This window comes from Bison bison, unplaced genomic scaffold (assembly GCF_000754665.1).
Source record: "Bison bison bison isolate TAMUID 2011002044 unplaced genomic scaffold, Bison_UMD1.0 scf7180017858886, whole genome shotgun sequence".
Classification (NCBI taxonomy): Eukaryota; Metazoa; Chordata; class Mammalia; order Artiodactyla; family Bovidae; genus Bison; species Bison bison.
In genome coordinates, this window is record NW_011489458.1 from 279,330 (window position 1) to 304,409 (window position 25,080).

Sequence of the window (25,080 nt, forward strand, 5' to 3'; positions counted from 1 at the left end):
AGAAAATTTTATAACTCCTTGAAGATCATCCAGAAATACCTACCACCACCCCCCCTCGACCAGACTCCCTGGCCTGATGCCAGGTACCCTGTGGAATTCAATACTCGGTGATTCCCAGAAGGGCACTAAACACCAGTCCACGCTGAATCCACATCTCCTCACAGCCCCTAGCACCAGGGTACCCACTGAACCCAAACTGAACAGGTGTCAGAGCTGAAATGTCTAAGCAAAGACAATGGCAACAATAATAATTACTAGTAGCAGCAGTAAGGGTTATGTGCATGAACAGCCCTAATGTATATGGGCCCCACTTAACAGACGAGGAACTTGAGGGCTGGAGGAGGACAGTAACTCACGCAAGGTCTTGCAGATACGCCAGCATTCAAAGGCAGCCTGGCTCTAAGCCTAAACACTGAAACCTCCAAGTGCCAAGTGAACCCTGGCAACTTTAAGTACTGAGTTGGACACAAATGAATTAAAGAAATCAAATAACATCAAAATCCCTGGAGGGTGAAATTATGGACAGTTTTTTGTATTTAGGTAATCTGAACCTTTAACACCGTACATAAATTTTAGAATCAGAAGAAAATCTAAAAAAAAAAAAAAGAAAAAAAGAAAATCTAAAGAAATATAAATACATTATTATTAAACATTTTTAATTTTGATTACAAAACTTTAGAAACTTTACAAGGAAATCTATCAAAACATTAACAGTAGTTATCTCTGGGTGGGGTGGGTTATCTCTGGGTATTATGAATAATTATAGGTAATTTTTACGGTATTCTTTATACTTCTGTATTTTCCAAGCTTCCTAAATAGGTATCTTTATAAATAAGGGGGAAAAAAGGTAAGAAATTAATTCTACCTTAAAAATAGCTATTACTGAGTCTTACAACATTTGATCACTGTGCCTGGAGGATAAGTAGTCTAGATCAGTAGTATCATTTAAAGAAGGAAGATGACTTGGGCATATTAAAAACTTATTGGGGTTTTGTCTTTGTTTTCTCAATCCAAAAGCAAAACATAATGCTTGGTTCAACCTGGCCCCATGGTCATTCCAGTGATCATCCACTGGCCATCCACTCAGATGTCACAACAATTAGGAAATGGGAAAATTTTTTCCCCATACTTGGAGTCCAAGTCCCAGGCCATGTGAAATTCTCATGAGTAAGTACCAGGCCCTTATCTAGAACAGATACTTCTACTAAGCCCTCAGCCTCCATTTTCTCAGGAACTAGGAAGTCGAGGGCAGCCTCAAGGCAGAAAACCTCTTCAGCAACCTCTACAGAGCCTGGATTCAACATGATTATTCTAGGGAGCTCATATGCTTACAGAAAGCCCATTCCACTACTAGACAGCTGTGAACAACCAATGCTTCCCACGCTGAACTGAAACCCACCTCCTTCCTATCAGGCAACGGAAACCGGGGCTCAAATCCCAGCTCTGTCCCCGACAAGTGGCGTAAGGCTGCGTGGTTTTGTTGAACCCCTCTAACGCTGCAGGGGTTATTGAAGGAGAGCACCCATGTGAAAGCAGCCAGCCCAGTCACCGACACACTTCCTAGCCCTGTCCTTTGGAACCAGATCAAATGAGCTTAGTCACTCCTCCACGCTTCAGCCCTTCAAATCACTGAAAACCATGACTGTGTCTTCTCCATTCTAAGCACTCTAGTGTTTCCTTGCTACAAAACTCCATCCACTTGGGTGGGAGTCTCCCCTCAGGGTGACCATAAAGCCCTCAGATCTGTTTTGGAGTAAACAGCAACAGCTGACCCACTGCTCCAGGGCAGTGTCTCTTCTAACCCTTGCTGGACAGAGCTCAGCCTCCCTAAATGCCCTGAAGATGCAGAGGTTCAGTGACAGCAAGTGGCCTGCCCAAGGTCACATGGCTGGGAACCTGCTGAGCCGTGCCCTTCTCACCATGCTTACAGAGTGTCTCCCAACCTCTGCTCAGGCCCGGCAGCCAGGTGGGCTCAGTCCTCCATGGGGGCTCAGTGTCTCTGGTGGAATCTGGCTTCTTGGTCTGACCGTGCCCTCTCCTCTGCTGGCTGGGATATGAATCTCCAGGGCTCCCAGGGGCGAGGGAGGCTCTCCTGATCTTGTGCTTAACTGACACAGAACAAACTCTGAAGGAAGGACTATAACCAAAGTGGACCCGCCAGGGAATCAGGTAAGAAATAAAATGAAACAAAACCAACAGAACTGTGAGGCAGGACCACAAAGGTTATCTTAGGTCACCTTCCCAACAACTGGGCCAAGTAGGAGTGTCACAGGTCATTGTGTCTTCTGTTTTAAAGAGAAAACAGACTCCGACAGGTGAGAAAGTAAACTGCACTAAAATGTAAGCTCTACAAGGGCAGAAGACTTGTCTCATTTGGTCACCACGACAGACTCAGAGTTTAGGACACAGAGTCCAGGACACCAGTGTTGGATGATGAGATAGATGAAGGCAGAACCATGATTTGAACACAGGCTCCTCATCTTGCTTTCCAATTCAAGTTGTGAGTGTCTCTGGCAGAGGCTGTGTTGAGCCTCCGTGCCTGTTCACAGAGCCAAAGCATGGGGCAGGCTGGCTGGGCCAGTCTGACCTCCGTCCACACTCTGAAGCACGCCACACACCAGCGCTGCCTCAGAGAACCATGTGTCAGAGGGCGCTACAGCTCAGAGCAAGCGGAGGAGAAGGTGGCTGAGCTGTCCAAACTGGCCGGGATCCTGGAGCAGCCTGGTCTCTGAAGGCAGCTGCTTCAGCAAGAGACAGGGAAGTCGCCGGCCCCATTCTGGCCTGTCAAGTCTCACTGCAGCAACACTGCAGCCCGTGTCTAGCCACAGGGAAGGCATCCGCTCTAGAGCTGGAGGGGCCTGGCCCAGAACCTCAGCTCCCCCAGCTCTGGGACCTCAGACCAGAGTCTTCACTTCTCTGAGCCTCTGTTTCCTTTTCTGTAGAACTGGTGTAAAACAGTAGAGATTTTGTGAGGATTAGAAACAATGTGTGTGCTAAGTCGCTTCCCTGGCGTCTGTCTCTTTGCAACCCTACGGACTGTAGCCCACCAGGCTCCGCTGTCCATGGGATTCTCCAGGAAAGAATACTGGAGTGGGTTGCCGTGCCCTCCTCCAGGGGATCTTCCTGACCCAGGAATTGAACCCACGTCTCTCATATCTCCTGCACTGACAGGCGGAGGCTTTACCACTAGCACCACCTGGTAAGCCTGGAAACAATGTATTGTTTGTAAACATAGAGGGGGAAAAAAAAAGTGTGGAATGAAAATACAAAATTCCTATCAGTGGTTGCCTCTGTGAACAGGAACTGGGAGAAGGAAAGAGTTTTAAACGTAGTCTTAAGGAAAAAATATATGGAAAACACAGAGCTCGGCAGCTGGGTTCCTGGCAGGCATTCAATAAATGTAAGCTGCTGTTCATCATTTCTCCTGGGAGGAGATGCTGCCTCTCACATACCTCCTACCTACATGTTGAGAAAGAACCATGAGCTGCTGTTTCTGACCATGCCCTCTGCCCCCTCCCAGCTGTCAAAGCAGGTCCCTCCCAGCCCCAGAGCAGGTCCCAAGCACCAGGACAGCACATCTCAGAATTGAAAAGGTCTCATCTATCCACTCATTCTGCCCCTGAATGCCTGAGAGACCCTTTCTGGCAGTGGGGAACACACTACCACGTGAGGCCACCCATTTCACCAGCAAGATGACCTCAAGGTCTCGGGAAGGGAAAGACTCCTGGTTCCTCTGACCATAACCCTCAATGGCTTTTAGCCTCACAGCTCTTAGCAACCAGCTCTTCCTGGCAGGGAAGCCTCAGGTGAGGCTCTGTCTAGGTGAGCAATGCAGGAATGCACGTCAGTCAGCACCTTCCTTAAGAAGCGTGATCTCTCCACATCTCTGCTTCCTCAAGAAGGGTGATCTCTCCACATCTCTCCTGCTTCTAAAAACTGTCTCCCACTCCTGGCAGAAGAATGTCTGGCAACCCTCCTAAGACTCCCAAGCTATAACAACTCCCTCCTGTCCCTAGGCAATCAGTGAGCTTGGCTGCTATGCAACAGGCAGGCACAAAAGTGATGCAGTCCTTTTCAGAGGCTTGGGAAGGGGGCAGGGAGCCATTCTATCCAAGACACAGCCTCTAAATGGGGTCCAAGGCAGTAGGGGTTCCTTTAAGAAGTCAGCTGATAAGACTCACTCATCTGCCTAATTCTCCTTTGCTGGTGTCTGAAGCAGACTCCAGGCACACCATGAACTGCATATAAATTCTGAGCCCTGGTCTGGCCCCCACCACCCATCCTGAGGCAATAGCTTCCTCCGAAAGCTCGACAGGCAGCCTGTGAGGCTGACCCACAGCTCTGGGCCCTCCCTCTCAAGCTCTGCTGGTATTTGGGGCAGAAGGCAACCATGGCCTCAAACATCTCCACATCCCAACAGGACATGGAGCCAACCGAACTGTGTCCCCTCCATCTAGCCTACTCTCCAGAGATCCAGTTTCTACTTGCTATACTCAGGGGAGTCCTCTAGGAAAACAGTTTGACCAAAGGGTAAAAACCCTGAGTTCTGCAGTCAAACAAGCCTGCAGTCAAAATCTGAGGCAGCTGCATACTAGTCGTGACCTTGGGCAGGCCATTTAACCAACTGGGGTCTGTTTAACTGTTTCACTTCTCCAGCCCTCCTTTCCTTGGCCACATACAAAGATTTAAAACTAGTTAATTTCTGAAACTCTGCAAGGCTAACGACACCTACATCTTAGGTTGTTGTGAAGGTCAAGTGAGGCAGCGCTTGTCCAACAAGACCTAGTTCAGTGACGAGTACAGCAGGGCTGACAGCTCAGTATGGGTATCTTCTGAACGCCAAGGGTGCGGTGGGGCAGACCGAGCATGCCATCACTCATGCAAGTAGGGCGGGCGGCCTGGACTTAGCTCCACCCAGCACACCCCCTCCCCTCCTCGCTTCAGCGCAATGTATTACAGTTACCAAGATGTGGTTTCTTCCTCACCAGCACAGAAGCTCTTTCACAGGCCGGGCCTTTTAAATAAGTTCTGTAGTTCTCTCAGTGAGCAGTGACAACAGTAACAGCAATGTCTAGCTGAAGGTGAAGTGCCCAGCAACAGAGCACTGAAGTGTAGGCTGAAGGAGCTCCTGAGGCCTCTCTGGTCCCCCCACAACCGGCCACAGAATTAAAGCTCCCACTGAGAAATCGTCTCAAGTACTGCAGGGTGAAAGCAGAAATGCTCCTAACTGGGCCTAAATTCCCCAAGGAACCTCATATTTATTGATGGAAATACTGCAAATGTTATTCTAGAGCTCGCCTTCTCAATGCTGGCCTTCAACTTAGAAAATTAAAAAACAGGAAGCCATGGGTTCATTTGCTCCTCTTCTCCCAACTCTCTTAGAGCCGTACCCAAAAGGTATTCCTGCACTAGCACTACACACGCAGTATCCACGGCCATTACAGAAGGAACAAGCAGCTTCACTAGAGCCACTCTTTTTTATTTTTCAGGCGGTACCACACAGCGTGCAGGATCTTAGTTCCCGGACCAGGGATGGAACACGGGCCCAGAGCAGTGAAAGCACAGAGTCTTGACCACTGGACCACCAAGGAAGTCCCAAGACTCTTTTTAAACATATGAGTTGAAGATAAACGCTGGGCAATGGAGACTGTAGACCATCTGGAAGGGTGGAGACACAGACTAACTCTCACCAAGTGCCCGTATATCCTGTGTCAGATTTCCCCCACTTTATACACACAGTCCCACCTAATACTCACAATCGCCCAGAGACAGAAGGTACAGTGTCCATTTTATAGATGAAGAAACTGAGGCTCCAGAACTTAGCTCTTTTTCCCAGGGCCACACAGCAACGTTGCTGCCTTTTCCTTTGACCCAAGCTTTGCACAATGAATCCAAGAAAAAATCATTCTCCCTGCCTTTTCGGATCCACTAAATAAAGAAGAGCTTCCACAGGTTCATTCTAGAATAGTTTAAGAAAAAAAAAAAAATCTGTCCTTTGTCTCAATATTAGAAAAGGTCTATTTTTAAAATAACATTAGAAACTATTCACACATTTTTATAGTCCATAGAGTTTAAAGAACCTTCCAAATATTACCAGGTCTTCAGCACCATTCTAAAAATGGACTGTAGTCTACCTGGCTCCTCTGTCCATAGAATTCTCCAGGCAGGAATACAGGAGTGGGTTGCCATTTCCTTCTCCCGGGGATCATCCTGACCCAAGGATCGAACCTGGGTCTCTTGCATTGCAGGTGGATTCTTTACCATTTGAACCACCAGGGAAGACCATGTGTTTAAAGAGCTTTCCAAACATTACTAGGTCTTCAGGAGCCTTCTCAACTGGAAGGTAGCTATGAATTGTCCCATTCTGCAGATGTGTAACCAGAGTGCTAGAGGGCTGAGGCCTCGCTTGAAGCCACATGGTAAGAAGGGCTTAGAGGAGCCTCCTGAGATTCCTGGTATCCCATGTGCTGCCTTTTCTCGTTTTATTTTTGTTAAAAAAAATTGTTTTCTCTTGGTTTTATTGATATAATTGACATAGCTGTGTAGGTTTTAAGGTGTACAGCATGATGATTTTACTTACACGATGAAATAATTACCACATTAAGTTTAGTGAACATCCATCAACCTCATTTAGACACAAAATCAAATAAATGGAAAAATATCTTTTTTCTTTGTGATGAGAACTCTTAGAATTTACTCTCTTGGCAACTTTCATATGTAACATACAGTAGTATTAATTATATTTACCAGGTACATTACATCCCTAGTACTTAGTCATAACTATAAAACTGCACCTTTTGACAAATTTCATCCAATTCCCCCCTGCCCCCCTCACCCAATGCAGCTGCCCTGCAGTCCCTCCCCTTCTACATGCTGAGGGGCGCAGAGCCCACCACTGCCTTCCAAACTACATGCTGGGAAAACAAGGGGTGTCAAAGAACACCAGGGCTGATGAAGACACATACAGCCTGAATGCTCCCTCTCAATTACAAATCAAATCCTGTCACTTCACCATTTAAAATCTTCCAGTGGATTTTCATTACACTTGGAGTAAAACCCAATTTCCTTACCAGATCCAACAGGACCCTGGCTCCTGCCACTTGCTCAGACCTCCCTCGCATCACCTCAGCCACACTGGCCTTATTTCTTATCCTCAGACCCATCTCAGGTGCTTTGCACATACTGCTCCTTCCCTTCCTACTTTGGGCCCTTCCCAAAATCCTGAAGGGTTGTCTTATCATTTAAGTACCAGTTCAAATGCTGCCTCTTCTGAGAAGCCTTCCCCAACCACTCCAGTCAAAAGCTATGCCACATCCTCACCTCTACTCTCTCGACCACACTATCCTTATCTTCGTTGTCTTACTTCACAGCTAAATTTTCTTGTCCACTTGTTTGTCTCCCCAGAACTACAATACAAGCTCCACTATTCCTGTTGATTATGACTCTCTCAGTGTCTAGAAGAGAGATAGGGACATAGTTAAGCGTTCAATAAACGCTTTAGGAACAGGCTGTTCAAAAGGCAACGGAGTGCTCCCCTCATCCTCATACTCACTCTGCCCAAATTTCAGATTGGAAGTTTACTCATCTGTTCATTCATTCACTTAATTCAAACCAACAACTAACTACTGGTCACCTGAGAAGGGACCACAGTGAACAGGGAACCAGAATGATCTATTTCCCAATTCAAAGCAAGATTTTTTTGTTAATGTGGCACTTTACAGAGGCACTTTTAACATTTGCAAATGTGTCTGATTTCTTTGTAGTTAACAGACTCTTCAGATTTATATGCAAGAAGTTACGTAACTTCCGCAAGGTCACATGGTGAGAACTCAGCATCCCGGTATCTCAAGGCAGAACCAAAGACCTAAAATGTATCTGGAAGTGTCCAACCCCTTTTATTTTCTATCCATGGTCATTTACATGAAAGTTAATTTTATTTTATTTTTTAATATTTATTTATTTGGGTGTGCCGAATCTTAGTTGCAGTGTGGGATCTAGTTCCCAGACCAGGTATTGAACTCAGGGTCCCTGCATTGGGAGCATGGAGTCCCAGCCATTGGACCACCAAGGAAGTCCCTGAAAGTTAATTTTAAAAACTGGAGAGTAGATATGGTTTTTCAAAAACTTCACCTCCATTTTCTTCACTTTATTTCTATCTTCCTACCTGGTAGCAGGTATCAAATGACACAACACTTTGTGGAGCACTGTTCTCTGGTTATGGACCATTAATGGTGCCCTGGTTGACAGGCTGAGTGTTGATGGCAAAGGGAAGCAGTGGTATGGTGCAGGTGCTGGGACCTCAGGCTTGTGAGTCAGAAAGTACCAGATTCAAACCACATCCACTAACAACTAGTGATAAGGCCCTAGACAAGTTTATTTTAATTTAATAACAAACACTTATATAGCTCTTTTAGATGGAAGCAGGGTTCTAAGTGGGCTTCCCTGGTGGCTCAGAGGTTAAAGTGTCCGCCTGGAATGCAGAAGACCTGGGTTTGATCCCTGGGTTGGGAAGATCCCCTGGAGAAGTAAATGACAACCCACTCCAGTACTATTGCCTGGAGAATCCCATGGAGGGAGGAGCCTGGTGAGCTACAGTCCATGGGGTCGCAAAGAGTCGGACACGACTGAGCGACTTCAGGACACGACGACAAGGGTTCTAAGTACTTTGCAACTATGATTACTAGATAAGTCAGATATACTATTATCCCTATCTTACAGGTGAGGAAACAGGCACAGAGAGGTGAAGTAACTTGCCCAAAGCCACAGCTAGTGCATATCAGAGTCAGCATTAAAGTAAGACATTGGATGCCAGAATCTATGCTCTCAGCCATTACACTGTGTTTCTGCTCTACTCCTATTTCTTCATCTATAAGACAGGGCTAATAAATCTGCAATATCTCACAGGGTCATGCGAGGCTACTGGCACACAGTTAAGTTCAATGTTAGCTGCTCTTAGTGGTAGTAGTAATTGCCATCACCTTTGGTCCAGTCAAGGTTCAATCAAGGTCTGCCCAAAATACTTCAGCTGAGAAAGATCTCCAAGATCCTCTGCAGCAGAATACGTTAGAATAAGTGGAAGTTCCATGAGAACAGAATTATCTGCTCTTTCTGCTTCTCGTTGTATCCAGAGGAAGCAGAGGGTACTCAGTTAATATGTGGTAAATAAACTGAGTGCATGGACAGGGTTCTGTCACACAACAACTAAGGTAGTACCATCACTTCTCAAATGTAGCTGAACATAAAAGAGGTAAATTTACAAAGTTTTTAGACAACAGTGGAAGCTGGCCATTACTTAAGACAGCCTGGCTATTAGCAGACAGTGTGGTATAATGCTGCTCATTCATCTTAGCTAAATGCAGAAACAAGGAGACTCAGTCTCAAGGTCTTGGAGTGTCTGTCTATAAAAGAGGAAGCTGGACGACATGATGATCATAAACAAATACATTCTTGCTCATTGCTTTGTAACAATTATTATAACAATATGAATGGAAGCTGATCACCAAGTACTCGATAAATGTTTTTCAATGAACACAATTTCCAAATGACAGATGAAGAAATTGGGATTCCGTTTCCAAGTTCAAGGTCACTTGGATGGGTTAGCATATGGGTTAACTTGGAAGAGTCCAGCTCTCTTCCTACGCATGTCTAATGCTCATGCTTTCCAAGATTCTTTTTCGGTTAAAAAATACTGTGATATCAGTTGTCTCTTCCAAGCTCAATAAATCTAACAATTTACCTTATCAAATAACCTTGTATAACTTCACTAGATCATGTGACAGTAGGATCAAGAAGAAACAACTATTCCACATTGCTAACCTGGAGAATCAAAGCATCTAAAGAGAGAATTAATTAGGCCAAATCCCCTGTTTCTGCCAGAATTGAGACCCCATAAGTATAAATAAGATAAATGATGACTTCACTTTAAATGGTTTAAATTTAAGCAATATGACTTAATAAATAACTTCTGGTAACACAAAACTTTTTGAGGGTACAGTACCTTACCTTCTTCAAACCTGTAAGTATAGTTGGCTACTTGATCCAAAGTAGATGCACAAGTTAAATGTATAAAAGTTGCATAAATGTCCACAAATGCTTGCTTCCTTTATTTTTATTAAAATACAGGCTTGACATTGAACCTTTGTGTGTAACACCACCTTCCTAGGATTGTCAAGTTAAGACTGAAAAAGCCATCTGGCAGTCACAGTCAATTTTCTAGATGGTTCATAACAGGATTGTCAAGGTCAAACTGTTGATTCTTTTACCTTCCCATCTAGTAATTGAAAAGCAACGAAAGTGGGCTCAATATACTTCGTTCTGGTACTCTCACAAATACAAACATCAGCTCCAGGATCACACTCTGGTTCAAAAAGTTCTGAGGGCAGGGTGACACGAACAGCGGGGTAGTAGGGCAGATGCTGAGGCCACAGCACTTGGGCAACACTCAAGAGAGAGCAGGAACTTTTACCTAGCAGTTTCATCACCTATCAAATGAGAATAATCATCCTACCAAATGATCATATAAATTAAGTGATATGACGAGGAATGGTCTTGCAATCTGTGCAAAGGTGAGAGACTACTGTTATCATTATTAATTACTACAGCTGGGGACGGAAGGTCCCCTAGAACTCTTGGCTGTTATGTTCTGCAGGATTCCCTCAAGATCGAATATAGTTTTTTTCCTCCAGACTTCGGGTTTGACAACGACTGATGCACTTGGCTAGCGAGTCTCCGCCGCTGAGAGATGAGAAGTGAGGCCTTCGGGTTCTGGGCCTAGCGAGCTCAACAACCACCGCGCTCCCCCAGTCACCTTGTCCTCACCTTGAGGAACAGAAAACGAAACTCTATGGGGTAGAAAGTGAGGTCCACGAAAACGAGAAAGAGGTGACTCCACTCTTCACCTAGATGCTGCTTCTAAGACCCAAGCTTCCAGCTGGGCGGGGACAGAGCAGAGAGAGCTGACAGAGCCAGGGACGCCTTGACCTCGGGCGCCGGAGGAGCGAGCGTGGGTGCTGGGCCCGCGACAGGGACAGGTACACGAAAAGCCGGCCGGAGGTCGGGCCTGCCTCGTCTTGCCTCGCCCACAGCCGCAAGCACAGGAGGAGGCACCCCGCCCCCGCGAACCCAGGGGGCCCTCAGTTCGCTCACCTGCAGCCGGGACACCAGTAGGCTGTAAGGCGCCATTTTGTGCACTGACAAAGATGAGGTCGCTTGAAAGTGACGTACCACTCAGAGTATTTAAAGCCTTCGGGATGGGGGCGTGGCCTGAAGAGAAACGCGACCTCGTGAAGGCTGGGCCTCCGCCGAGGCGCCTACTCCTGCGAGCGCCTTGGGCGGAGTTCCCGTGTGAGGACTCGAAAGGGGAGAGGAAAAAACTACATAAAAACACTTAAGGAAGTAAATACGGGGCACAGAGATGTCTTATCGAAGTGCACACTTCAACTTTGCACTTTGAAATTTGCTTCTTCCATTCAAGTCCTGGAAAGGTTGTGATTTTTTTTTTTTTTAAATAACTTTTATGCACCTGCCAGGACCCGGCCCCCCGTTAGGACGGAAACTTGGCTTTGGAATTTGATCTCGCGAGAACCAGCGGGTTTTGGTGCAAAGAGTATAAATGCTGATGGATGTCTAGAGAACCAATCACGGCGACCAAGAGGCGGGAGCAACGGAGGTTAAAGGTCGGACGGAAGTTCTGTAAGCTTCCGGTGGCTTGAGAGGGCGCTATGGCTAAACATCACCCGGACTTGATCTTTTGCCGCAAGCAGGCTGGTGTTGGTGAGGCAGCCTTCTGCACCCGGCTCTCTGGGTGGGAATGGTATTAGGACCTGAGAGGTCCGGGGTTCCCGTCACTTGCTTAGGGTCTTGCCCGGGAGGCGCCACGTTCCCCGCCTCTAGGTTGAAAGTGTAGGAGCGCGCGGGTTTGCGGTCTCTTGATGAAAGGAGGGCGGGGGCTCGCGTGCTGGGAGCTGGAGGCAGGCTGCCGGAATGGGGTTGGGAGAAATTCTCAGTTTGCGCAGGACCTGTGAGGGGCTTCAGGAGGCTGTGGATTTGGTTCGGATTGAAGTTTAAGGGGATAAGATGGATAGATCCCCTCAGGGCTCACTGCAGTCCCTGCTCCTGTCCCCACCGCAAGCTCGAGGATGTTTGTCCCCTCTTCATCAAAACTTTAATCCTAATTGTGCTCTTTACCATCTTTTATTTTCCAGCCATTGGAAGACTGTGTGAAAAGTGTAAGTGGAACACGCCTCCCCAAATAGCCCACCTGGCCCACTCAGTTTCTGTAGAACAAGCAAACGGGCATTTTCAACGGTGGCACTAAGAGGACTTTGAGTAGACGTGACCCAAAGAATGTCAACACAATGCCAGGCTGCAACTAAAGGCCACCACCCTCACTCCAGCTTGCACGTTTTAGACACTAGGTTTTGAGAGAATCTTTAGCTTTGGACCGGAAGTAGCATGACCACATCCCACATGGTCTTCCAATTAATTTATATAGACGTGTCTACCAGGTGCTTCTCTAAGCTCTTTACCTAGTAGTTGATTAACTTTTCCTATGTGTTGTAGAGATTGAGATGGACACGAGGTAAGTCGGTTTTGTGATGCCAAAGTAGAGGGTCCTCAAGTCACTGTTAGGAGACTGGTGTAGTCCCCATAGCAGGAGGAGGGCAAAGGCCTCGAGGTACTTGCACGTGGTGTAACTCCATCCTCTTCTCCTCATAGGTGATGGCAAGTGTGTGATCTGTGACTCCTATGTGCGTCCTTGCACCCTGGTGCGCATATGCGACGAGTGTAACTATGGCTCTTACCAGGGCCGCTGTGTGATCTGTGGAGGCCCTGGAGTTTCAGATGCCTATTATTGTAAGGAATGCACCATCCAGGAGAAAGATGTGAGTACATATAGGAAGCTTTTCATCTGATTTTTCCTTGTGTTTAGTAACACTTTGCCATGCACAGCAAACTGTATGGTCCGTAGATGAGTGTGTTCATTTAGTCATCTAGGTTATAATTTTTTCAACCTCTGTGAGCCAAACTGGGTGTAGCCCAACAAAAGGCAGTTGTTTTACATCAAGGAAAAAAGTGCAAGAGAAGCAAATTTTGGTCAACACTGGCAATTTGGAAAGCCCTCTATTCCTTTGATGTCTCTCTCATTTTTATTCATAAACAATATCCTTTTTTTTTTTTTTTCCCTGTGCCACATAGCTTACAGGATCTTGAACCCTGGCCACGGCAGTGAAAACCCAGAATCCTAACCATTAGGCCATCAGGAAACTCCCAATATTCTGCGTTTTTAAGTCCTAGCACAGTGCATGGTATACAATAGTCATTCAGTAATTCTCTTTATTATCATTAAGGACTGTTCAGGTGGATGTGTTGACTTCTGAATTTGGGACTATTCAAGTTGATTTCAGCTCTGAGTAGCTAGAGAATACTTTTGCTTTGATTTTTCAGAATTGCTTGGGATTCTGCTTGTGACATTTTTGCCCCTTAACATTGTATGCTGGCAATGGCAGTTATTCAACTCCTTAAGCCAGTTGCCAGGATACAATAGAGAACTATAGATCTGTACCAAAAACAGGTTTCTTGGAGGAGAGGAGGACAACCCATGAATCACCTTTTATTCTTTTTATGACAATAAAACAAAGTGTGATACAGTAACAATAGGCTAATATGAGGTATCTGGTTACCTAATCTAGGATGAGACATAAGGCAAAAAAGAAATAAAAAATTCTCTGGCCATGCTGGGCAGCTTTGGGGATCTTAGTTCCCCAACCAGGGGTGGAACCCAGGCCCCCTGCAGTGGAAATCCAGAATCCTAACCACTGAACTGCCAGTGAATTCCCAAAAGATAAATAATTCCTTATATTTCCTTTTACAAATAGTAGATAATTAAATATATATATAGGGCTTCCCAGTTTGCTCAGATGGTAAAGAATCTGCCTGCAATGTGAGAGACTCAAGTTCATCACAGGTTCAATCCCTGGGTCAGGAAGATCCCCCTTCTATATAGATCCTATCTCCCTTATTTTTCAATAGCTTTGTTAATTAGGGGTTATTATTATCCCCATTTTACAGCCCCTCTCCCAGCTAATAAGTGTCAAGTCCAAGCTTTCTGACTAAACCTCGTGGTGTCCTTTGATAAATCTGTGATGTGCCTGTGTTGAAGAGAGATGATTCAGCTACCTCAGAATCTTTGCAGTTCGATTTTGTCTACCTCTAATAAGTGGGACATATTAGAGCAGATAAACCTATTTCTTACACCAGGAAAGTCATCTGTTATTTAGGGAAATGAGAACAGTCATAGATAAAGTACCAGAAACAATTTCAGTTGGTGATTTGAACATTCTCTCTCTTTTGGGGGGCTGCTCTAGGTCTTGTGGTGTGCAGGGTTAGTTGCTCCAAGGTATGTGGGATCTTGGTTCCCTGACCAAGGATCAAACCCATGTCCCCTGCATTGCAAGGTAGATTTTTAAACACTGGGCTACCAGGGATGTCCCCGATTTGAACATTGTCTTACCCTAAACTCTGATTTGCATTTATCTTTGACTGTCGAATCATGCCCTGCTCATATCCCCCTTTTTCTCTAGCTCTTGTATGCTGCTGCTGTTTAGTTCACTAAGTTGTGTCTAACTCTTCTGCAACCCTGTAGACTGTAGCCCCGCCACCAGGCTCCTCTGCCCATAGGATTTCCCAGGCAAGAATACTGGGGTGGTTGCTATTTCCTCCTCCAGAGGATCTCCCTGAGCCACCTGGGAAGCCCCGGCTCTTGGTGTCGTCCCGGCATATATTGTAAGTCTGGTGCACGTTTCTGTGCTACTCCTGTGAATCACCTGTAGGAGCTCCCGCTAGAGAGTGTCTGGTACACAGTAGGTGTCGGATGATTACAGTCTACACCATGGTGAGGCAATATCAGTGAACAAAAGTACAAGCAAGTCTTAAACTAGCTAAAACGAGCCAAAGATCTATTAAGGACAACATTTTCTTGAATTTTCCATGACTGTAGCTAGAGTTCTTATCTGATACGCTTACAACCAGAGTACTTAATAAAGGTTAATGACTGTCTGATTCGTCTGCATGTGGCGGGTGACCTGATCTCTCCGGATCCTTGTGCCTCATTCTAGATGTCACCACTTCCCTTACTTCACATTATACAGGAATGTTCTGAGGATATTTGAGATGGCATCTAGCTCGCATTAACTCAGCAATAGTTTCCAAGGAACACAAAACAGTCCAGTGACATGATCCAGCCTCTCAGCCTTACAGATCATGATGTAGATTAAGTGCCCAAGACTTTCCTACACACAAATCTTCCTACAGCCAAAGCAACCCCTCTTATTGTTCTCTTCCAGCAACTTCCATAATTTATGAGGGAATTAGCCCAGTAAGCTAGGTTAGGTGTTCTCCATAGTTTTTTCAAAGCCTTGAGAATACTCAGGGGTCAGGGACAATATCTGTGGGCACTTCTGCCAAAGTACCAGTTTGTAGTGTCTTATAATGTGGCATCTTATTGATCTCCCTTCACCCTTGACTCCTTTTACTTAACCATTTTCCTCAACTCTCCCAACCAGATAACAAGAAAAATAGCAACTAGTATTTTTGGAGCTCTTGCTGCATGCCAGGTACTGTGCTGGTCTTTCTTGTCTAAAAGTTGTGTATGATACAGATGAGGAAATGAATGGCTTAAAGGTAGGTTTGGCCCAAGGTCACATGATGAATAAACGGCAGATACGGGATTAGAACCCAGGTCTCTGTAATTCTTTCTCAGCCTTTTTTTTTGGTGGTGGTTTTTCATTATCGCCCCTCCACTAAAGGAGAAAGGTTAAAATCCAAATTAAATTTTCTTGGGAAGTCTTGGCGGTCCAGTGGTTAAGACTTATGCTTCCACTGTAGGGGACACAGATTTGATCCCTGGTTGAGGAACTAAGATCTTGAATGCTGAAAAACTATTTACATTTTCTCCACAACAAGAGGAATGAAAGTTGGATAAGATTTTGTTGGGTAAGGGTGAGCTTCAGATCACAAACCACTGTAATGTCAAAGGTGTTTTCACCCTTATTGAAGATGCATCAGCTAACTCAAAGCACTTACCCTAAACACTCATCGTATTTCTCCTCTCAGGTGGTTAAGGATGCGCCTCTCTGTCTCATGCTACGTCTACCATTCTCTTCCTGTTTAAATAGCAGAGCAGTTAGATATATAGGAAAGATACTTGATAATTTTCAAAGGTAATTCACAAGTTTACCCTTCTCTGCAGCTTCCTAAACCTTGTGAAAGTTTTGAGGTTTGCCTCCAGGAACCTCTGTTACAAAAAACACCAGAGTAGGAGTTAGAAAGCCCAAGTTCAGGTCTTGGCTTTGCTACTAAGATACTGTGTGTGGCTTTGAGGAAGTCTCACCCTGACCCCCAGCCCCTGACCCCCAGCCCACAAAGGGTAGTAGCAGTCCCTTCTACCTCCTGGATACATTTACTGAGAGCTTAAAGTTTCAAATAGAAAATGTGATGCCCTTGTTAAGGTCTCAAACCAGTGTACAGTCTGGTTTTTACCTTGTAGGTATTCATTAAATAGTTGCTGGAAGAATCAGTGTTTTGTCTACTAGTTTCTGTTAATCAAGCAGGTCTTGCCTGCTGTTGGTAATTCTTTGCTACTGAATATAAGAAATGGACATGTGGACCCATTTTCTGTAATCCTGTTTTTCTGATCTCAAAATTTGTAAATTGCCTTTTCCTGCATTTTGGTTCTGTACACATTTACCCATGGTATGTTATATTTTGGTATATGATCAGTGTTGGTTTTTTAAGTATTACTTTATAAAGTCCTGGATTCTCACCAGGTCCAGGGTAATTTTTGTAGCTTGCTTTTGTGCCATAGAAATGGACTTGACGTTCAGCCCTCCTCAGGGAGGAAATCCATAGGCATTGACTTCTCTTTGGTGGAGCCCACCTTAGGCTTCTCCTGGGGATGTTTTAGGGGCTTCCCTAAAGTGGTAAAGAACCTGCCTGCCTATGCAGGAGACATAAAGAGACTGAGTTCAATCCATGGGTCAGAAAGATCCCCTGGAGGAGGGCCCAGCAACCCACTCCAGTATTCTTGCCTGGAGAATCCCATGGAGAGAGGAGCCTGGCAGGTTACAGTCCATGGGGTCACATAGAGTTGGACACAACTGAACTGACTTAGCATGCACACACGGGGATGTTTTAACAGACATATTTAGTATAATGGAAAGAAGCACTTGGCAGTCTAGTGTCTACTTTTTTGGGTGTGAAATTATAGAAGTTAAGTGGCCATGCAACATGTACATTCAACTCAAAAGCTGTAGCTGCCTAAAATAAAAGCTCCCTATGCTCAGAATGGGGAAATCTGTTACCCTCCGGGAGGACTGAAAAAGGCTGAAATTTGTCTTTAATACACTCCCTAGCGCAGCTCACAGATACTCTCTGTACCATCCTTGAGGTTTTCTTAAACATCTCCGTTTTCATGGTCTCCATTCACAGGCACGTTCACAAAAGCCAGCCAGTGCACACATCCTCACCTCTTCAGTACTGTTAGAATTTGGGAACAGCCACTAGACCCACAGGATATGTAGAAAATAAAAACAGGAGTTTAGGCAAGAAAATAGGAAATTTATAAGTCAGTGAGAGAAAATGCCATAAAAACCAAAGAGCTAATAATCTAAAACATTAGTTTTCCGATGTTTTTTTCAACTTTTTAACACATGGAGTCCTATCTTCAAAAAGTGTCTTATACAAAAGCCATGGGTGTGTTAGGTTGGACCATTATGAAATTGCTGCTATTTATTTTTGGCAATTTCTTACAATTTATTAAAGGCTGGCTATATGCCAGGTGTTGTTCTAGGTACATTTATTGATTCTTAACTCTGTAAGGTAGGTTCTACCATTGTAGTAATTTAATAATATGACTAAAAAGAGATATAAAGAGGGTAATAACTTCTCAGAATTCAGGTGGCCCGTCTCCAGAGCCTACAGTCTTAATATGAGTGAGAACAGAGCTGCACAGAGCAGGGATGAGTCCTACAGTCACCTGGCACCTCTCAGGACTCTCGAGGGCTCTACAAATACAGTTTGTAAACATTGACCTGATCCAGTCATCTTATTTTATAGTTGGGTATGAATCCAGACAGAAGTGGCTTGCCCAGTCATGCAAGTCAGTGAGGCGTAGTAAAGCTGAACAGGCTGTCATCATACCACAAAATTTCACAGCATCCCTAAAGGGCTTCGAGCACTGTCGTGTCTAGTAGCAGGCTATCTTGGGTCAGGAGAGGCAGTTCTTCTGACGTGTGTACCAAGATTCCCAGTACAGATTACGTGGCTTACTTGAGTTCACCTAGCACCTAGCATTGGTGGGGCTGTGGTGCCACAGCCTGGCTCCCTCAGCACACTGAGCTTCACAGACGGTAGTTCTCAATATAATACGTTGTACTGGATTGATCAAAAAGTCCCTTCAGGTTTTTCCATTACTTTTTTGTGTGTTTTTTTTTTTTAGTTTATTTTTGGCTGTTCTGGGTCTTCACTGCTGTGCACAGGCTTTCTCTTCGTTGCAGCAAGTGGGGCCTACTTTTTGTTGTGGTGCATGGGCTTTTCATTGCAGTGGCTTCTCTCGTTGTAGAGCACAGGCTCTAGGTGCATGGGATCAATAGTTGTGATACAGGGGCTTAGTTCCCACCCAGCATGTGGCTTCTTCCCGGATCAGGGATCAAACCAGTGTCCACTGCATTGCAAGGCGGGCTCTTAACCACTGGAAGAGCCACATAACCATGTGGCTTTTAACTACAAGGTGGGCACTTCCCTACCAGGGAAGCCCTCAGTAACATCTTTCAGAAAAACCTGAAGGAACTTTTTGGCCAACCTATACATGTTTTCTAGAAAATAATGAAATGTTAGTGTTGGCTTTGTGTCTTTTCAGAGATTTTTTTAGTGTTGGTATCAGTCCCCCAAAAAAGAAAACAGCTGAATTAGAAATAAGTTGTCTGAGGACTGGACTCATTGATTCATTCATTCCATAGCCCAGCATCAAGCAACTACCTTTGACATGAACGTTTAATAAAATCATCAGATCTAGGAAGGCTTCTTCCAGTAGTAATTCCCCCAGTTTTCTTCTCATCATCCCAAATCAACTGATGGAACCATCATCCCTGCAAAACACAGTTTCCCAGGGGCTTCACTGAAACCACTCAAGCTCACAAAATGGCCAGGGGAGCCTGACATTACAAATCAGAGTATGGACTGTCAACAGTGATCTCTAGCACAGGAGCACTCTTCTCCCAAGACCATGTGTCAAATTAAGTGAATTAATAAGGACACATCAAACTCAGTATTCTCTTATGATACTTAAAATATAAGGTACTGTTTCCTAAAGTCTTCAGTTTTTTTCCCTTGGTATTATTTCCTTTCTTGGGATAGTGAAAGAAAGCTAAAGAGCTTGATCTGTAGATGATTATTACCATTTCCTACCTCTCACTTGGAGAAAATCCTTTGAACACCTTAAAGAGTTTTGTTTATTTTTGGGGGCCACACATCGTGTGGGATCTTAATTCCCCAATCAGGGATCAAACCCATGCTCGATTCATTGGAAGCACAGTCTTAACCATTGGACTATCAGGGAAGTTCACCTTAAAGAGTTTCCGATTTTGCCTCCACTATATCATATTAGCAACAGAAGTGGGCTAAGAATCCAGCATTCTAAGTGCAGGCTACTGGATAGATGGCAGATTCTAAGTGCTTAGTAAATACTTGATTGATCAAATAGGATAACTGAACTGGTAAGATGAATGGCTAAACCATTAATCCAAAAGTTATTTTTTCTTAGTGTGAAAGTCACTCAGTCACATCTGACTCTTTGTGGCCCCATGGACTATACAGTCTCTGGAATTCTCCAGGCCAAAATATTAGAGTTGGAGCCTTGCCCTTCTCCAGAGGATCTTCCCAACCCAGGGATCAAACCCAGGCCTCCCGCATTGCAGGCAGATTCTTTACCAGCTGAGCCACAAGGGAAGCCCAAATTTTTATCTTAGATTCCTTTCAGTTAAAGCTCAGAGACTTTTAACAACTTTTCTGTTTTCCAGAGAGATGGTTGCCCAAAGATTGTCAATTTGGGAAGCTCTAAGACAGATCTCTTCTATGAACGTAAAAAATATGGCTTCAAGAAGAGGTGATTGGTGGGCTGCCTCTTCCTCCCCCCATCAGACTGCTGCAGCTGCCAAAAGAAATGCCTACTACTGCCAGCAGAAAGGAGGCGGAGCACAGAGCATCACCTGAATTTGCCTGTTGGTACAGGCACCTTACCGGTTTCCTCTCACCTGGACCTGGTAGGAATGGAAGAAAGATTCTTCGCAGAGCACTCTGGCAGACTATATCAGAAAAATTGATAGATTAGTTCATGGTATTCCTTAAATTCTAGAAGCAAGGATGTGTTATCCACATCAAGAATTTCTTCATACGAAAACCTTCTAAAGCAGAAATAATATGTCATTTCCGTCTTCTATTTGAAGACCCGACTGTGAAGCTACCTGCAGTGAAAAGCGTGTTCTTAGGGAATCTCTGATGGCAGTTGTCCTTGATGAAGTATCTGCGGTGGGGGGGGTGGCCAGCAGAGCAATAAATGTGGGCGTTTCATCCTGTAACCTTTACCAGGTGGTGCTGGTTCATGTTATTTTTCTTCTAAAAAATTGGAAACCCTTTCTCTTGTGTTATATTAATAAAGTAGGTGTTTATTTTCTGGTCATCAGCCCCTTCCCAATTTAATTTTAACTCTAGGACTTTTAGTCACCTAGAAATTTGTGATTCAAAATAGAGGTATTGGGATTAACTTAAGCACCTTGTTCTCTTATTACTATTGTAATTCAAAACCACTCGTGCCTTTTATGATAAGTAAACCAAAGTTATTTTTAGAAACATTGCTTTTTCCTTCCTGCCCAACTTGAGTTTTGAACTGAAGAGGTGGCTTTCAATAACGGAGAAGGGAGTGAGACAAAATGTATTCAAATCAATGAGTTAGGAAAACTGAACTTGGTTGACTTTTTTTCATAAAGTACATATATATATTCACATTAAAGATACAAGGGAGGGACCACCCTGGTGGTCCAGTGTTTAAGCCTCTGCACTTCCAGTGCAGGGGGTGTGGGTTCAATTCCTAGTCAGGGAAATAAGATTCCACATGCCATGAGGTGCGGCCAAAAAAAATAATAGGATGTGAAGGGATGTGTGCTTTAAGTAAAATCAACTTTAGATGTATCCTACCCTAACTTAACCATCTGTACTTTTTGTCTGCTAGAGGCAATAAGCAAGTTATCCAGAAGAGACATATTCATAACTGGAGACTTCCAGTCAAGTAAGCCTTTAAGACCATGAATTTGAAAGAGCTTCTGAGTCTTGCAGGATCCAGGGACCTGGCCCAAGGTCACATTGCAACTTAGTGGCAGAGCTAAAGGAAGAGATGGGTCTTCTGACCTCTTGTCGGAGTTTTGTCTTGAATGTATACTTGCTTATTTGTGATGTATTGAATGTCCAAAACAGAATTCAGATAATCTCTGCCTTCAAGGAATTTAGTGATTGAGCCTAACAGAAACAGCTCAGTACAGCTCAGGGGCTGCACAAAGCAAGGGCCTAGCGAGAGGCACCTCAGGAAGGCTAGAGGAAGATCATAGCCATAGGACTGCCATGAGGGCTCCTTTCAGTTCCTCAAACTGCTGCTTTCCCTCCTGCCTCTGTGCTTTTTACCTGTAAAGCTCTGTTCTGCTTCTGCTCAACTAACTCCTACTCATCCTTCAGACCTTAGCTAAGTATTTCCTTAAAGATGCCTCATTCAACCCCCAAAGTCCCTCTTGTCATACTCCCACATAGCACCATGAGCATTTTGTTTTTAGCATTTGGTGATATTGACTATCATCTATAAGGCTGTGTTCCATGATGGCAGGAAATAAGTCTGTTGTGCCCAGCGTGTAGCAGGTACTCAGTGTTGAATGAATAACTAAAGTAATAGAAACCAGGTAATAAACTGGGCTTTGAAGGCCACATTGCAACCTCCCAGCAGAGGGGATGGGGTCTGCTGATAACGGACATTTTTGTGGGGGAAACAGTTTGGACAGGGTGATGTGTTTGGGGAGCTCTGAGCAGTTTTAAAGCATCAGGTAAGGGTTATGGTACATCAGAAGTTGTTCAGTCACTCAGTCGTGTCCGACTGCAACCCCATGAATTGCAGCACGCCAGACCTCCCTGTCCATCACCAACTCCCGGAGTTCACTCAAACTCACGTCCATTGAGTCAGTGATGCCATCCAGCCATCTCATCCTCTGTTGTCCCCTTCTCCTCCTGCCCCCAATCCCTCCCAGCATCAGAGTCTTCCAATGAGTCAACTCTTCGCATGAGGTGGCCAGAGTACTGGAATTTCAGCTTTAGCATCATTCCTTCCAAAGAACACCCAGGGCTGATCTCCTTTAGAATGGACTGGTTGGATCTCCTTGCAGTCCAAGGGACTCTCAAGAGTCTTCTCCAACACCACAGTTCAAAAGCATCAATTCGGTGCTCAGCTTTCTTCACAGTCCAACTCTCACATCCATACATGACCACTGGAAAAACCATAGCCTTGACTTAGATGGACCTTTGTTGGCAAAGTAATCAAAAGTTGTAGAGATCAGATAATCCATATTATAACTAGAATCTGTCACTGATTCTAACTAAGTTTAGTTAGTAACTAACTTTAGTTTTAATGTGTAATACTAAGTCATAATGTTTTGTTTTAGTAAACAATTTCTGAAATTTGTTCATTGGGACTTCACTGGCAATCCAGCAGTTAAAACTCCAATGCAGGGGACTCTGGTTTGATCCCTGGTCAGAGAAAAAGATCTCACTTGCCTTGAGGTATGTCCCCCCTCCCCACAAAAATTTATTAACCACCTTGGTCCATGTAACATCTTGGATCTACAAGTGTTTGAAAAGCTATTGCTTAGTTTTAGCAAAACAACACCTTACTGTGTTCTATGAGCTTCAGTGTGTATGCGTCTAAAAGGTCTTACAAGGGAGCTTAAAACTTAATGCCCGGTGAGATTTCCATACTGATCAGTGACAGGCAAGTTCAATCTCAGCCCAGTGAATTCTGCTGAACGCTGTTCCTCTGTCACCTAATTTCACAATCCCATTCTCCATTTGTTTGCTGTCTGAGGCCAAGAGTAAGTTAAGAACTCTGGTGGCTTAAGACACTGTGTTTCCAATGCAAAGGGCCTGGGTTCGATCCCTGGTCAGAAAACTAGGGCCCAAATGCCCATGAAAATTGAAAGTCCTTCCTACTGCAACTAAGCGCTGGAGCAGCCAAAAAAAAAAATTTTTTTTTTTTTTTTTTAAAGACCATATTAGATAAACGATGTTCAAATTCAAGTCCTTAATTATTGTCTACCTTGGACCTTAGGATAAGTCTTTTTCAGTTTTAAAAATTGGAATAATGACAGTATTCTCTGTTGAGAAAATATTGCTTACAAACTGAATTTTAACCTCTAACTGTATACAGTTCTTTGGAAAGTGAATAATAATCTCAGCCAACTGTGTGGCCACAAAAAAACAGAATGGTCTTAAAAATTACTGTTTTTCTTATTTGTTGAAGTAACCACTACTTACACAAGTCTAGTTAAAATAACTAAATTTATTATAGTTCAATCTAAGAAAGCCATTTCATTTCCCAGGTTTATGATTACTGTTAAGTATTCAGTGTTTTGATACATTCATTTCTAGGATCTAAAAAGGATGAGTGTCTTGCTTCTAGCTTCTCAAATATGCTCTGTACACATATGGTAATTTAATCTCCTTTAAACATCACACTTATTACATTGCTCTTGCTCAAAAAAAAAAAAGTGTAATGAGAAATGCGTTGGCTTTATTATCCGTCCTGTATTTGAATTCTGATCTGCTACTGATCTTTAGTACTGGGAACATTTTTTTCTTATCTATTACATAAGGACATTAATGCCTCCCACTTTGGTTTGTAAGGATTAAATCTGACCTGGTAAATGCCTGACCCTTACTGGGAAGGCTTTACTTTTTTCAATGGTAGTTCTTGCAAAGGGCCTCTGCTGCTAAGTCACTTCAGTTGTGTCCGACTCTGTGCGACCCCATAGACGGCAGCCCACAAGGCTCCCCCGTCCCTGGGATTCTCCAGGCAAGAACACTGGAGTGGGTTGCCATTTCCTTCTCCAATGCATGAAAGTGAAAAGTGAAAGTGAAGTCACTCAGTCGTGTCCGACTCTTAGCAACCCCATGGACTGCAGCCTACCAGGCTCCTCCGTCCATGGGATTTTCCACAAGAGTACTGGAGTGGGGTGCCGTTGCCTCTACTTCACAGATAAACATTTAAGTCCTAGCACTGAAGGTCTTCCATATGGTTCCCTTTCTTCCCTACCCCTCAGGTTTTCCTCTATTCATGAAGGGAATTCCTCACACATACCCCATCTTTTTGGCTATTTCCTTTGTTTGAAATACCATTGTCACATTATCCAGCCAACTCTGTACCTTTTCTTTCTAAGCTCCCAACATGAATGCTGCCAGATGCACCATACCCTACAACAATCTCTCACTTGGACTGTTTTCACGCCTCATACATATGTATAAGAGAAACCAAAATTTCATGAAATATTTACTGTGTGTACAATATTTTCCAGTTTATTCTGTTCTAAAAAAAAAAAAAAAAACACCTAGAAAAAGTACTCACAAACACAGGAGTCTGGGTGAATAACACAAGTGATTAAAAGGGAGGGATGAGAGACTTTCTTTGTGGTCCAGTGGTTAATCAGCCTTCCAGTTCAGGGGACACAGGTTTGATCCCTGGTCAGAGAACTAAGAGCCCACATGCCTCGCGCCACAAGTACTGAGCCCTCACTTAGCCTGTGTGCCGAAACGAAAGATCCTGTGTGCTCCAACTAAGAACCAACACAGCCAAATTTTTTTTTTTTAAAGGAGTAGAGATGGGACTTCCCTGGTGGTCCAATGGTTAAGACTCCACCCTTCCATTGCTGGGGGCACAGTTCAATCCCCGCTTGGGGATCATCCTGCATGCCTCATAGTGCAGGAAAAAAAAAAAAAACA

The 25,080-nt window shown here is 44.3% G+C and overlaps 2 protein-coding genes across 2 annotated transcripts in view; one reads left to right on the forward strand and one right to left on the reverse strand.

Moving 5' to 3' along the window:
- ACO2 (aconitase 2, mitochondrial) overlaps positions 1–11,214 on the reverse strand; it is a 49,150-nt gene extending 37,936 nt beyond the window's left edge. Inside the window, exon 1 of the mRNA XM_010830002.1 lies at positions 11,146–11,214. Coding sequence (XP_010828304.1) covers positions 11,146–11,181 — 36 coding nt within the window. The 5' untranslated portion in view covers positions 11,182–11,214. The remainder of the gene's footprint in view (positions 1–11,145) is intronic.
- A 421-nt stretch (positions 11,215–11,635) lies between these two features.
- Positions 11,636–20,737, forward strand: PHF5A (PHD finger protein 5A). Its single transcript, XM_010830036.1, has 4 exons — positions 11,636–11,772; positions 12,204–12,227; positions 12,718–12,884; positions 20,076–20,737. The coding sequence occupies exons 1-4, from the start codon at positions 11,721–11,723 to the stop codon at positions 20,163–20,165; spliced, it is 333 nt and encodes a 110-aa protein (XP_010828338.1). The 5' UTR covers positions 11,636–11,720; the 3' UTR covers positions 20,166–20,737.
- Positions 20,738–25,080: the final 4,343 nt, after the last annotated feature.

Coding starts and splice junctions, on each gene's coding strand:
- PHF5A (XM_010830036.1), top strand. CDS start 11,721: ATGGCTAAACATCACCCGGACTTGATCTTTTGCCGCAAGCAGGCTGGT. Junction 11,773..12,203: donor CCGCAAGCAGGCTGGTGTTG/GTGAGGCAGCCT, acceptor TTTATTTTCCAG/CCATTGGAAGACTGTGTGAA. Junction 12,885..20,075: donor GCACCATCCAGGAGAAAGAT/GTGAGTACATAT, acceptor TCTGTTTTCCAG/AGAGATGGTTGCCCAAAGAT.